Here is a 15,347-nt window from a genome sequence, read left to right as displayed (position 1 = left end):
AAATCCTCTTCTACTCAAAAATGTGTTTTTCTTCTTGTTCCTACATTTGGATGTTTGAGCTTCACTGTGCAGAATGATGCACAGAGTGCAGAGTTTGACTGTTTTCACATTCATCTGCTGAAAGTGGAAAGTTTCTTTGTGCTCACTGAAAATCTGAGTTAAAGGTGCAGTAAATGACATTCAGCCTCACTGGATGTCAGCAAAGAACTATTTGCTGTATAAAGATATAGTGGAGTAATGGTGACCTGAGCAGTGAATGAAGTCACACTCCCTCTGTGTGTGTGTGTGTGTGTATTGTCATCCGAGTTTCTCTGTTCTTTGTTTTGGTTGCTGCACCGGCCGCGTGTGTACATTAGTGCATGTGAGTCCCTCCTCACCCTTCATGTCTCTTTCCAAGATGGCGACCGCGTTCTCACATTACAAGTAAACAGTACAATTAAATATGTTTCTGAAAACATTTGAGGCGAGAAATAGGCAGTGTTGAGTTTGACACACGAGTAAATGGCACACGTTTGTTGTGCTAGATGTTGGTGCTATAGTGTGACATCTAGTGGCTGAATGTCATGTATTGCAACTTTAAAGGCGTGTACCTACAAGCAGGTTTTGTGACATCACAACTGGTTCGGAGCCAATTGTGGTCCACTGTGAAACATAATTGTGATGTGGAAGTGTGAGGCCTCCAGTGCACAGACAATAAAAAAAATGGACTTTATGGTGAAGTAGAAAACATCTTGTATCCATCATTTAGACTTTTGAACTGAAAAATATTTACATATTCATTTTAATGAGGGAGAAAGGGGAGACATAATTTTATGGATTTTTAACAAGGTAATTGAACATTTTTGTGGAGAATTCATATAATACACAAATTATTATTCCAAGCAGATGATTTTAAAACCTGACTGGAGGGGATCTTTATTCTTTAACATTGTGTTAGCTGCATGATACTTCATGACTTGGCCTGATGCCTATAAACATGACTTGAACAGATGACAATCCTCAGATGTCCGCTACAGAAAATGAAATATTATTTCTGTTTGGGGTCTCAGAGACCCCACGGTGGTGAAATAATAATAATAATAAATAAAGTTAAAATGTCCTAATCTATTAATAACTTTTATGCAAACAAAAGAATATATATTTGTTCATGCATAGTTAATACAACATATAAAACAAAAGGTTCACAATATTTCAAGTCTGGCTTAAGTGTCAGTAACAGTCAGGTGTCCATATGAACACAAAAAGATGTTTTCCTTGCTGTAATGATTCCTCCTTTGTTCATACTGGTAATTAAAAGATCTCCTTCAAATATGCTTTCAGTGTAAGTGATGGCAGCCAAAATCCACAGTGTCATTTGGTGCAAAAATGCATTTAAAGTTGATCTGAAGCTTAAATGAGGCTTCAGCAGTCTGAGTTAGTCAAGTGGATATCTGCCACATTCAGTCTCTTTATCATCAGATTCCCTCTTTGTGTTTCCTCAGACAGTGTTTCCCTGTTGACCTGCGGTGGAAGTATAGTAACAAACAACAGGGACTTTGGCACCAAAAACCCTGTAATGTTGAAAGATATCTACTTGATTTGGCTAATCTGGACAGCTGAAGCAGCTTCATATTAGCCTAAGATAAACTTTTAAGTACATTTTTGCACAGAAGGAGGCTTGTGCATTTTGGCCCCCATCACTTACATTGTAAGTGCATTATGAAGGGATCTTCTAATGGTCAGTATGAACAGGAGGAATGATTATGGCAAGAAAAACCTGTGTAAGTGTTCATTGGGGCTCCTGACTGTTTTAAGACAGACTTGAAAAATTGTGAACTACTGTCTTGCTACTATATACCTCTAAACAGGTAGTGAGTAGAGTGCATTTTAACTTGTCTACACTTTATAATACTTTCCATCACCAATGATATAATTTGCTGTAATAACGTTTAAATTCCCATCATTCAGTTTAGGTCAAATTCGTACCCATGACCAGCTGAAAACCTCTCAGTCACTAATACAAATCTGCAATATAATTTATGTAGAGCCCAAATGTTCAAAAAATGACTGCATGTCGTTGTAGTATTGTATTGACATTTCTACCCTCCTGTCTGACTGTAGGCTGATTTTGCAATCCGTATGTTAAACTTAGACTAGCAGTTAAACTAGGGGACACCTTCAACCTGAGGAGGGGTCACTGGTGTTTAGCTGAGGGCTGGAATAAAAACATTCACAAGACAGACAGACGACCGGCCCGTAAACAATACAGTAACACTGAAAAAGAGAGGTTTCACCAACTCAAGTTTCCCTCTTCTGCAGACATGTGGAGGTGGTAGACGTGTTCATGTTTCCTCCTACAGGGGGCGCTGAGTTCACCCACCATGTGAGATGGTCGCAGGATTTCTTTGGTTAAAATTAGATGACGTAGAGCGCAATGTGTTTTTGAGGCTGGACAGAAAAAAAGACAACACTTCTGTTTTAGAAACGCGTTGTCATGTTTAGCATTTATTAACCATTAGTCAGCAGGACTCACACATTGAGTCACGTTTTGTCCTCCTGCCCGTTCGCAGATTGACCGGATACAGTTGTTTTAAGATCACCAGCTCGCTGCTCTCTCTCTCTCTCTCTCTCTCTCTCTCTCTCTCTCTCTCTCTCTCTCTCTCTCTCTCTCACTCTCTCTTTCACACACACAGACACACACACACACACACATTCTCGGTTGTCGTCTTGTCGAGCTTGTTGTGTCTCTGCTTTCCCCCACACCGGTGTTGTTTTTGTGACAATGGGTGTAAATAAGACGTACATCAGTATCGGCTATGCCGTGGTCGGTGTGGTAGTGGGGTTTTCTGTTTTCCTGACGTGGACCATGTCGTTCAGACAGCCGTGGACTGCAGCCATGGGAGGACTGTCAGGTAAACACCACACCACTGTCTGTCTTTAACCACATGCATTACATGTGTGTGTTTTTGCATAGAAAATCTGTCTTATGCATGTTTTTATTCCAGCTCTCAGCTAAACACCAATGACCCTCCTCAGGTTGAAGGTGCCCCCTAGTTTAACTGCTAGTCTAAGTTTAACATGCTGATTGCAAAATCAGCCTACAGTCAGCCAGAGAGGCAGAAATGTCAATACAACACTAACAATGACATGCAGGCAAGTCATTTTTGGAATATTTGGGCTCTACATAAATTCCGTTGCAGATTTGTGTTAGTGACTGACAGGTTTTCAGTTGGTCATGTGTACAAGTTTGACCGTAACTGGCTAAATGCCACTGTAGGGAATTTAAATGTTACAGGAGCAAATTATATCATTGGTGATGGAAATCATTATAAAGTGTAGATAAGTTAAAATGCTCTCTACTCACTGCCTGTTTAGAGGTATCTAGTAGTAAGTTTTCCTTTGTTATAACATGTTATGCCTGAAATTTTAAAGTACAAGTTCACAATTTTTCAAATCTGTCTTAAAGCAACAGTCAGGTGCCCAAATGAACATTGAAATAATGTTTTCTTGCGTACTCATTCCTCCTGTTCATACTGACTATAAGAAGATTCCTTCATAATGCACTTACAATGTAAGTGATGGGGGACACAATCCACAAGCCTCCGTCTGTGCAAAATTGTACTTAAAAGTTTATCTGATGCTAATATGAAGCTTCAGCCGTCCAGATTAGTCAAATCAAGTAGATATCTATCAATGTCTTTTTAATGCCAAAGTCCCTCTTTTTGTTACTATACTTCCACTGTCAACGGGGAAACACTGTCTGAGGAAACATAAATAATTTGATGCTAAAAAGACTATAAATGTGGCAGATATCCACTTGATATGACTAATTCAGACTGCTGAAAGCTTCAGATCAACTTTTAAATGCATTTTTACACAAAATGTCTGTGTGGACACACTGTGAATTTTGGCCTCAATCACTTACATTGAAATCGCATTTGAAGGGGATCTTTCAATAGCCGGTATGAACAGGAGGAATGATTACAGTAAAGAAAACCTCTTTCAGTGTTCATATAGACACCTGACTGTTGTTTTAAGACAGACTAGAAAAACTGTGAACCTATTGTTTAAGGGACCATATCAGTGTTTTGCATGTGTGTCCCCCTTATTTTTTAAAGTAAGTTCTAGTTTTTCACATTTTTGAACTGTGTTCTGTCCACTATTCAGGCAAATGATGGTTGCTATCCTTTTAAAACCTCTACAGGTTTATTTTATACTGTTGTGAAAATGCAAAACACATTAAATTGAAGACAAATGTCAGTATTGATAGGAAAAAGTGCCACTGGGCTGAAACAACACTTCCTAGAGTCATTACGTAAGCACAACAGACTGTGTTAAGTGTCATATCCATGGATCTGACCTTTGAGCAGCTGTTTAGGTTTGCAAATTCATATCTATAACCTCTGCACTCATCCGTTCACAGGATGCGCTGTTATCTTTATTAATGGTTGTTCCCAAACACACATGTTCCAAATTAGTCAAATCAAGTCAATATCTTTCAACGTTACAGTCTTTTTGAGTGTCAAAGTCCCTGTTGTTTAAGCGACCATATCAGTGGTTTGCATGTTTTATCCTCCATATTTTTTAGAGTATGTTCTAATGTCATTATTAATATTAAGAAAAATGCCACTGGGCTGAAACAACTCTTCAGAGATTCATTAAGTGTGCATAATATACTGCATTAAGTGTCGTATCCATAGATCTGACCTTTGAGCAGCTGTTTAGGTTTGCAAATTTATATCTATAACCTCTGCACTCATCTGTTCTCAGGATGCACTTATATCTTTATCAGTGGTTGTTAAATGCACATGTTCCCAAGGAGCAAACTGTCTAGTCCCTTTTTTGCAGCATCATCTGTATTCTTTCACACTACTAAAGCTAGTGACCTGCGTACATTAAGTTAACCCCATTCCCTGACGAACTGGCAGCAATATGAAATATTACTGATATTGTAAAAGTGGACACTCTTCCTGAAAGCTGCATTTTTATTTTCCTAAAGGAAACTGGCTGCAAATAATGTTCTTTTTTCCTTGAACAAAAATGACTTGTGATTGAATGTAGCCTACACGTTCTAGTCTATAGGCATGTGCACCTCACTGAAACACTGGGACTGAAGTTAAAGCTTCTGTCAAGTTGTTGCAGTTACAGTATGACACAGTGAAGGTTGTTCACTGAAGCGTCACAACACTGAAGCAGTTTTAAAAAAAAAAAAAAAAAGAAAGGGGAACATGGACAGGGAAGCGTGATTCATTGAGTCAGCAACTGGCAACATCATGCTTTGTCATGATGTGTCTGCCACTGAAAATGCACAGTCACCCTTCACACCACCAAGAGTTCATGACATCCAAACTCAGGTCAGCGGCAGTCATGTGATCAGTTAGATAGCTGTGAGTGTTGACTTTACACTTTATATGATTGTCATTTTGACAGATTTTAGTTTGTTTTCCAAACTTTACATTAATTTCAGAATGTACGAAACTTCACCACATAAACTTAACTTGAAAACACAAGTAATCAATCATTTGATCCACTTTATTTTTCTCAATTTTGACAGTCACATGTTAACACAGCTGAGAGCAGAGAGTGAAAACTTCTTGTTGGTGCACTCAGAAGTAAAGTCTACAGAGGATTTTACGCAGTAGCTTTTAAATGTGGTGATTTGCGTTTTCAGAACTTCCAGTCCCTTATTGCAATTATGATGCAACAATAAAGAAGCTAAAACCAAGAGAAAAAAGTTAAAATTTTCTGGAAGCTTTATACTCACAGTGTATAACGATTATTGCATGAAGTGTGTTGAAAACATTTGGTGTACTTTGAAAAATTAACGTGTAGTTGAAAGATCAAAAATAGGTCTTTTTAAAAAAGTGATTGATTTATGTGACAAAAGTCACATGAAAACTAACTTTTTGACTAATATTTCACCATTTGTTTCTGTGTCTCATCCCTCAGGTGTGTTGGCACTTTGGGCCCTGATCACCCACATCATGTACCTGCAGGACTTCTGGCGGACCTGGCTGAAGGGCCTCAAGTTCTTCTTCTACATCGGGCTTTTCTTCTCTGTTACGGCGGTCCTAGCCTTTGTCACCTTCCTGTCTATTGCCATCAGAAACAACGAGTGTAAGTCATCGTTTAAGTCCACACTGCTCTCCTGTTTCATATAACTTATGATTATATTAGTGATGTTGGTCTTCAGAGTTCTGGATGCTAATCTCTGTGTGTCCCCTCCCACCCACAGCCCTGACTGACCCTCAGAGTCTCTACCTGTCCGGCGTGTGGAGCTGCATGAGTCTGAAGTGGTCCGTCCTGCTCTCCGTGTACGCTAACCGCTACCGTAAAGAGTTCGCTGACATCAGTATCCTCAGTGACTTCTAAGGGCACTTAAACATCATACAGTAACTATACAGACTCTATAGTGCACTCACTGTGTCTCTGGCTTCCCACCATGAGAGTGTCACAGCGTGAAAGTGATGGAGGACATTTAAGAGGAATCAGACAAGAGGCTGAAATACTTTGTGTTATGGATGAGCACTTTGATCCTGGTCACAGTGTCTCCCCCAAACCTCCTCTGATTATTTTTTATTACGAGCGCAGGATTTGATGTCGACTCGGCCACTTTATAGACGAGTCCAGCCCTGTTTTATATGACCCTTGATAGATTTTATTCTCTTACGTCTTCACTTTCCTCATATTTTGTTCTGCCACGCAATTCCCTTGTGAAAAAAAAAAAAAAAAAAAAAATCCAGAATATGGGAATAGCGGCATCACAACACACCCCTCAATTGTAATTATTTGTTGCAGTTTCATGCGATGGCCACTAGAGGGTGTCACTCTTCCAACAATTATATACTGTGTGCAGAAAGTGTGTGCTTGTCATCCCTCATTTTGTGATATTGCATCTGTTTTCTTTACATTTCTGTATCAAAGAATGATGAAATAGCCTTACAAAAGAGAAATACATTTTTTTTTCCATCACAAAGATCAAAAGGTGAAATCTGTATTATCAACTTTGCATCAAGCTTATAGCAAATACAGTGTTTCAAGTTGATGTAAATCCAAGCGCTGCTTTCAGACAGCTCACCGCTGAGTGTGTCAGGTCAGCCAAAAACCTGCAGCATCAACATGAATGCTTTCATGTGCAATTCCAAATCAGCACCACATGTCCTGGTTCAATATATAACCGGACTATTAACAGGCATTTTATATGTAAAGAATCATTTTGTGTATTATATTTATCAGTGTGACAAAAAAACACTCAAAAAAAACCCGACAGCATTCGATGCCACAAGCATGAAAATGGGTGCTGCTTGGGTCTGTTGATTATATCTCATTTATTGTTTTAAGCAGTGATACCACTAATGTGCATGCTTATGTATTAATGTTGTTTGATTTAATGCTGCCCACATCAGAATAATTTACGGCGTTTATATTGTTGCTAAATGAGATTATGTTGCTGTATTTCCTTTATCTCTGTACACTACCATGTTAGAAATGAAGTATGGCATCGTGTATCCACATGTGTCTCTTGACTGAATGTAGGAATGTATGTTTGTACAAGAGTGTGTCTGAGAGTCACGTTAATAAAATATGTTTTTTGACATCCCCTCTGCATGAAATCTGAAAACACTCGTGCCCAGTGGCTAGTAACTGTTCCCCTTTTCAAGAAGGAATGTGTCGGCATCTTTCACAGTTTCTGTTCCTCCAAAACTTTTAATTCCTTTGTGCTTTTCAAAGGAACTGTGGCAGCGGAAAAACAATTTATTATTTTCTTCATAAGGCTTGTGACTTTCATGTAATGTGAGAAAGAGTCAAGGAGGCAGATTGAAGGTGTTACACATTCTTCTTCATACTAAGCCCGGGCCACGAGGGTCAGTGTTGGGCATTAGAGTGGGATTTGCGCCATGAGAGGAATGAACCACTTTTCCCACCCACCCCGCGCCACATTTATGAAGAAAAACACCCCACAGCATTGCAATCGCAACAGTAAATGCAGGGCAATAACCTGCACTTTGAAGTCAGGCAATTATTCCATCCATCCACATTTTTATTTTGTCCCTCAAAGGGAAGGTGGGGGGTTGGAGAGAGTTTTTGGTGTATGATTTTGTTAAGGCAGCTGCCTGATAGAAGGACTTTGAAGTTGATGTGAAAAATATGTGACTGAATTATTGCAGAGCTATCAGGGTTTGGTGAATTATAGCTCATTAATAGATTAATTCATAGGACAATATCTGATGGAAAATGTGTCTTAAATCTATGTTGAAGAAAAACTCACTATACTAATCTGGCATAGTGTTCCTTTATTTACAAGAACTATCAGGAACTTTGATCTTTAAGCAGCCACTATCATTATTTCACTTTCTTTGTTGCTTTCTCCTTCCTTCCTCTGTGTTTTAAGGACATTTTTGGTGGTACTTATATCTTAATTGCATTACACTGGTTTGTTTGTAAGCCCCCAGAGTCTCATTGCATCAAGGTAATTGCAATGTTGTGGTTAAATCACCATAGTAACATTTTTTATCTGGCTGTTATAAACTTCGACATTAAGAAACTGAAAAACAATCCGGCTCACTTTCCACTGAGCAAGCTGGGGGCTTTGGAACCAAATGCGTCCTATTAAGTTTATACACCAGCCTGTAAAACGTGTGTGTGTGTGTGTGTGTGTGTGTGTGTGTGTGTGTGTCTGCGTGTGTGTATGTGTGTTTGTGTGGTATGTAAAGAGAGGGAGGGGTCTCATTTTATTCAATTATGGGACTCCTTTCTACCCAAATCAAGGAAGGAAGTTGTCTCAAGTGTTGAATGCAGTCTGGCAGAGTGCGGTGAGACTGGAAACAATAGTTTATACATTGAAATAACACAAATATCCTCGACATCCTGTACAGTTTGATACTAAAGAGCCACAATTATTTGTTTTTCAAAAACTGACTTAAAATCTATAACAATCAACCAACAGGAGAAATTCAACAGATGATGTCAGGATTAAAGTATCTGACGTTATTTATAGAAAACACAAAAACACACACGTTACACCTTTATGGGCATCCACCTGTCTACTCTCAGACCTGTTTATGTGTACCTGCTGACACATTAAAATGAGTAGAGACAACAGATTTTATCCTCTTTGAGGGTTAGATATTTATTACAGCATTCTTTCTGTTGGTGTTGACTGTTTATCATTGGTTTATAAAGTGGTGGTAGTAAAAGTTGCAATACCACATTGTAAAAATACTTGATTTGGAGTAAAAGTCCTGCATTCATAATTTTACTTAAAGGTACACTGCGTAATTTTTTTGTATTCAAACAAAAGCTATGTTTACATTCAGTGTTACTCACTGAGGCCTTGAATGCATTTCCTTCCTCATACAACATACACATACCTCATACAAAGCTGATTTTTAAGATATTTAAAATACGACATTGTTTACGTCGATGTTTACTTGCTAGCAGTCTGGATGATAACTTCCTTTGTTGACGCATTGCTGCGTTTGTTGCCGTGTTACCGTCACCAGCTGTGAATTAGTGGATCAGCGTGCACGAGTGCTAAACTCGATACAAACAAATCAGCAACCCACTTGTAAAAACATTGCTCCATAGTGCTCCTAGTGGCCAACAATTCCACATGGTACCTTTAAGTAGAAGTATAAGAGTATTAGCAACAAAATGTATTTAAAAAGTACTCATTATGTGGCAAAATGGCTCCTTTCAAAGAGTTATAGTATTGTACTAAATTACTATCACTGTTGCATTTCTGAAAAAGCTGCATTTTTATGTTATAGCTGTTTACTCACAGCAAATTTTGGCTACTTTATATGCTGCTGGGTAGTTTAATCTAGTGATATTTCGACCGCGAATGAGTCGGGCCTGCTCCCATCTGAGAACTGATTTCTTTTTCTCTTTCTTTTTATTTATTTCTTTTGTAAATTAATACAAGACAGAATAATAGGATGTTCTTTTCGCCACACTGCTCGGCTATGCACGCTCCATGCACTGACTGAATTTTGTGTTGATGTGTATGTGCGTGCGACCAATCACATGTGATGACATGAGACAGACATCATACCACCAGGTTGAAAGCAGGTGGGGGGCATTTTTAACACTGCCCTGTGCAATAGTGGTTGATATTTTTGCATTATTTAAGGTTTTTATACCAAATGTAATATAAAATTATGGTATTCTGGAAATGAGAAGGTTTAGTATAATCACATTGAATAATTTAAGTGATATATGTGCACACACACCAGTCATAGGTCAAAACATTGCTAAATTTGGCTGAATTATAAAAGCCAGAAGTGGGACTAAATGAAGAGCCGTTTGGGAGCCGTAAGAGCCGGCTCTTATTGCTGAGCTGAACCAAATGATCTGGCTCACTAGAAAGAGCCTGAATTCCCATCACTAGTTTAATCTATGACAGTGCATCATATTTTATAAACTGGCCACATGTTTTGTATGAAAAAGTGTGATTTAGGAACTATATCTGTCAAATAATTGTAGTGCTAAAGAGCACAATGTTCCCCTTTGAGATGTAGTGTACCATAAGTACAAAGTAGCACAAAATGAAAATGCTCACGTAAACTAAAAGTATTTTACAGACTGTACTTATGTGCAGTACTAAAGCACATGGTAATGTACTTTGTTTCTTTCTACCACTGATAAAAGGTGAACAGGTTTGACTGTGAATCGTGCTGAGCGTGAAAAGGACATCGGTACTAATGATACAAAATTGAAGCATTAGATCTAAAAAAGGAAGCGTCAAAGAGGAAAAAAAAGCTAAATGAAAAGAAAACATCTTGAATTGGTAGAGAACCAGATGGCCTCTTTGACATTAAGAAGCCGCTTTGGCATTTTAAGAAGGCAGTCCCAGAATGATTTCCGAGGAACTTCCGCAAAGCGTGGTACAAAGCCCACAGATATTTAAGCAATATCCATAGCAATTTACTGTTTTATTTACAAACTGAAACATATGTTTCTAGACCTTTGCAGCCTCCCTCCCTCCCGTCTCTCCTTATTACCACGCTGATTTACTGCTGCAGGATTTCTCCCACACTATTTGCTTCTTTCCTCCCTCATTCTCTCTATCTGTCTATCTTTATCATCTTCTCCCATCACTCCTCAGTCAGTCAGACCTTTTTATGTCGCCTCCGGTGCAGCCTGTTAACAGCACAGTAGATACCCTACCTTTACACTCAGGCATTGTTTTTTTCCTCCTCTGACTCTTGTGTTTCTGTGTGCGATGCTGTCTGTGCCTCTGGGACCACTGCGAGCTCGCATCTGAAACATTTTAGGGAGACACATATTTGCTGTTTTAGAGCACAAAGGGATATGCCATGGCAGAGGCTGTTTGAAGTGGCTTCACAGGGGGAACCAGAACCAGAGCGAGGGATTTGAGAAACCATAAAGAAACGTTAGCGCAATGTAACTTTGGTAAGGTCATCTAATCTAATGGAAGTGGGGATTGATTCAATGTGAAGGCGTACTCCTTTGAAGCTGGCTGCTGAGCTCTGTTGATGTTTCTAATGCAATAGCTCTGTTCTCCTCTGTACCTTGCAGACAGGGCTTCACTGTACGTTTGACAGGAGTGGATGCGTGACAGTGTCAAATCCTGGAGATCCTATGTTGACACTGCTTCCAGGAACCGGTATTTGAAGTGTGACATATTAGATAGCACCGTTTGACTCCATGACAGGCTCCTTATCTGAAGAAATTACCCTCAAATTGATTTGTGGTTTGGAGTTGAGAAAGAGTTGTGTTCATGGAGGGCCAAAATGGTGTTTTACTTCCTTTTATATCAAGAATTTCAAGATATTCAGAGTTGATCCTACATTTTTAAAGGCTTATGATAAAAATCAGGACCCAAACACGTTATGTCCGTGTTCCACAGAGACTGAGCAGAGAGTGTACTTTAATATTTTCATCATGGTTTTAATTTCCTTTTTATCCACAACCTTTAACGACTCTGATTTGGTCACCGTATCTGTTTTGATGGCAGCATTCAGGTGCAGAAAGTTTTGTCAAAAGTTCTCCTGTAAGCAACAGCCTTGTGGCTCAATAAGCTCGTTTGCGAAGTTCACGCTAAAACAGGATTTTCCAGCCCAAAGGGCCGCATGGTCAGCCTATCTGCTGACTCACTGACAGTGTTATTAGTGTTTGCAAAGAAAGTGAAGCTAACATGTTGAATTTGAACAGCCAACTCAGCAGTGAAAATGGCTTTCATGTGATGATTTGCTATAAATAGTGCTGGATCACATCAGTGTCTTACTATGTGGCTGATTGGAGTGGTTTTCATGTAAAGTGCAGATCATGATAAAAATACAAATATCTGTTCTTTTTATGCACTTAGAGGTTCCTGTCCAACTGTACTTCTTATGTGTTCCTCTGTTTCACATTATCACATGCACACGCAGACCATATGTCCTGCTGTTTACACATATGGACATGATGCAACATGCAAGCAACCTCTCTCTCTCTTTCTTTCTCTCTCTCATACACACACACACACACACACACACATCACTTTTTACTTAACTTATAACTGATCTACAAAGCATTAGTGTATGACGTATTAATCATCAATAAAGCTGTTAGTTATGACTTTTAAAGACTTTCATGTATTGCAAAATGGATTTAGATCTGTCCACAGTAGATGTGTGCTTGTAACCATCATGCATTGCTTCCTCCATGGACGTCCTCGAATGAGCCATGGGAGTTACACCCATGCTGCTCAGCGCACACCAGCCCAGCATGCCGTATCCCCAGCTCAGCTGTGAGCTCCACTGGGACTGTTTGTAATGTGCCATGGATGGACCCCAGCACTTAAACACTGTAATCAGAGCCAGGGCAGGATATTAGCTAAATTACACATGAAAGCAGGGACATTTGAAGGAAGCTTGAGCACTAAATATTATGATAAATTACGGCCTAATGCGAGAAGATAAGTCACAGCGAAACAAGAATAATACAGGCAGGCACGCAGCAGGGGAGGGAAGTGTTTTTAATGTGAGATGGTGCTTTTATATTTGAAAAACATTTATGTTTAAAGTACGTATAAACATTTTGACAGAACGATCTCACCTCAGGGTCCACTTAGTAGCCGTTCTGGAGCTTTTGATTGTATCACAAGATCTTCAGCAGATGGAGTTTGTCATTTGTCACGGAATCGTAGATCCATTTTTCTGAGTACTTTAAAGCCCCTGAAAACCTGGTACCATATTGTGAGTATTTCTCTATAAACATTAAATATTCATGACACAATCAAAGTTAAAGTTTGTAAAAACATCCTGTTATGACTCGTTAAGAGTTTAACTATCAAAAAAAACAAAAAACGAGTCGATTTGCTTCAGCAGGACTGTGTGGCAACATAAGCAAACAACCAACCGACAGTCATCACATTTTGATTCGCGTAAGAAGATGATTAGGATAAGAGGTTTTCAGGGCCTTTAAAGCCCCTTGAAATTTGGCTTGAAAAAGTAAAAATGCATAGCGATAGAGTGCAACATCATACTAAGAAAACCACACCCACCAGAGGGGAAAACAACCAGTGCCATAATATGCAATTGAGGGCTGAAATGCTAACAAAATGCCTGTAGCTTGCTAAAAACATTAGATTTCAGCATGTCAAAGGATTATTTTAGCACCGTATGTCTACCAGAGAGGAAAAGGTAGTTTGTAGCATATGCTCAAACTCGTGTCATTGTATATGCTTAGACACAATACATGAATGCAAGGGCTGGCATCATGTCTACAGTAGAGATAACACAACTGTATAGCAAACTCCACTACATAACAGGCTGGCATGACACTTTTCACAGCTGATATGGCCACTACAGTTTGTAAACATAGGCAGGAAAATTACAGGCACAGACATATAATCATTTCCCATTCAGGCTCTTTTTACTGTTAGCATTTCAGCTGAATGCAGGTTAGCTATTCTGTGATATAACATCTATTACAAACACTGCATACCTTTCAATTAAACCGCTGTTCTGTTTTTACATTTATATGTGATCTCTGTGACTAGCAGCGTTTCCAGGTATATGTGTCATTTTTATGGTGTGTGCAGCTCAGGTCGAGTCTTTCTCTCCCACCACACAGCACACAGTCCTGTACCCGCTTTTGTCTTCTTAAAGGCTCAGTTTTTCAGTTTGGCAGCTTATAAAAACTTAGTTCTGGGTTCTTTACCCTGCTGGTAGTGCATCCCATCACAAAGCAGCTTTTAGGCATTTTTCTGTTTGCTAGGAGACAGAAGTGACAAGGAGGCACTTTCACACAATACAAATTCGACGGAGAGTGATGAATTGTTTACCCCTCCATGGTGGGCAGGACTTAATTGCGCTCTGTCTCTATATATGATATCAAAGTTGAGTGTCTCATTAAGTATCCACAAAAATCTGAGGGAAAATAAATGTCCATAACTATTAAAAACCCTGGTTCAAAAAATAGCTCATTTTGCTGTTTAGACCATTTCTCAAGACTGTGTAGGCATGGCAGATCACGTTTTGATTGACACCTGCACTGGCTACTGGGGTCTGGCTAACTACAGTAGCTAACGACTGGGTTTCCATGGTGTGCTTACTCACTGAGCCTCGCCTCCAACATGGTAAATATACTACATTTATTACATGCACCATTATCAGTAAAGGAGGCAGGGGACTAGCTAAGGGAAGCCATCGCTAACTGCTAAGCTAAAGTCACTAGCAGATTTGAAAAACATCTAAACAACTGTGTGATTAGAGAGAAAGTTGCTGATAGAAGAAGAGTGTTGAGAGTGCTAAAACAGAACTAGTGTACATTTAATTTAATTAGCTGCAGTTGAGATGCTGAGATGCTACCAGTGACACAGAAACTCTGGCAACTGGAAATGAGACAATACGCTTACCGCAGCACGTCACGTCATTTATGATTGGTTTGTGGACTTAATTATGTAATTTTCGTGATAAATGTCCGAGCATAACCACGCCCAATTCAAACCCAATATCAGGAATGTTTACAAACACTTAAATGACAATATTTTGAATTTGGATTGAAACTAATTTCTAATACTTTTTAGACGCTTATTATCATGTACATAAGACCCTAAATTACATGTTAGAAGGCTATTGTGGATTTAGGTTTCCAGTGGCTTTAAGGACTTCTCATAGAGGTTGGAGCTTTGTAATCTCTTTTAGTAGTAGTAGTAGTAGTAGTGATTTATTTCGGTTGTTATTAACAGTTCAAGAGGAATGCACATAGAGATAAATAAATAACAGTAAGGCATTAAATTAAAAGGAAAACAACAAAAAATATTAACTAAGAAGGTGTAGGCTTAAGTTTCACCTTATCATAGCTTCCCTTTTTACATTCTAATAGGCAACTCTTTCACTTCTAGGTTTAGGCCACAC

The 15,347-nt window shown here is 39.0% G+C and overlaps 1 protein-coding gene across 1 annotated transcript; it reads left to right on the top strand.

The window, feature by feature from the left end:
- Nucleotides 1-2,383: 2,383 nt before the first annotated feature.
- LOC121894206 (heme transporter hrg1-A-like) lies at nt 2,384-7,585 on the top strand. Its single transcript, XM_042406630.1, has 3 exons — nt 2,384-2,891; nt 5,929-6,096; nt 6,215-7,585. Exons 1-3 carry the CDS (start codon nt 2,762-2,764, stop codon nt 6,349-6,351), a joined length of 435 nt encoding a protein of 144 aa, XP_042262564.1. The 5' UTR covers nt 2,384-2,761; the 3' UTR covers nt 6,352-7,585.
- The last annotated feature ends 7,762 nt before the right edge of the window (nt 7,586-15,347 follow it).

The sequence above is a fragment of the Thunnus maccoyii genome, chromosome 3 (genome assembly GCF_910596095.1).
Source record: "Thunnus maccoyii chromosome 3, fThuMac1.1, whole genome shotgun sequence".
Lineage (NCBI taxonomy): Eukaryota > Metazoa > Chordata > Actinopteri > Scombriformes > Scombridae > Thunnus > Thunnus maccoyii.
This window is presented reverse-complemented; position numbering and strand designations above follow the sequence as displayed.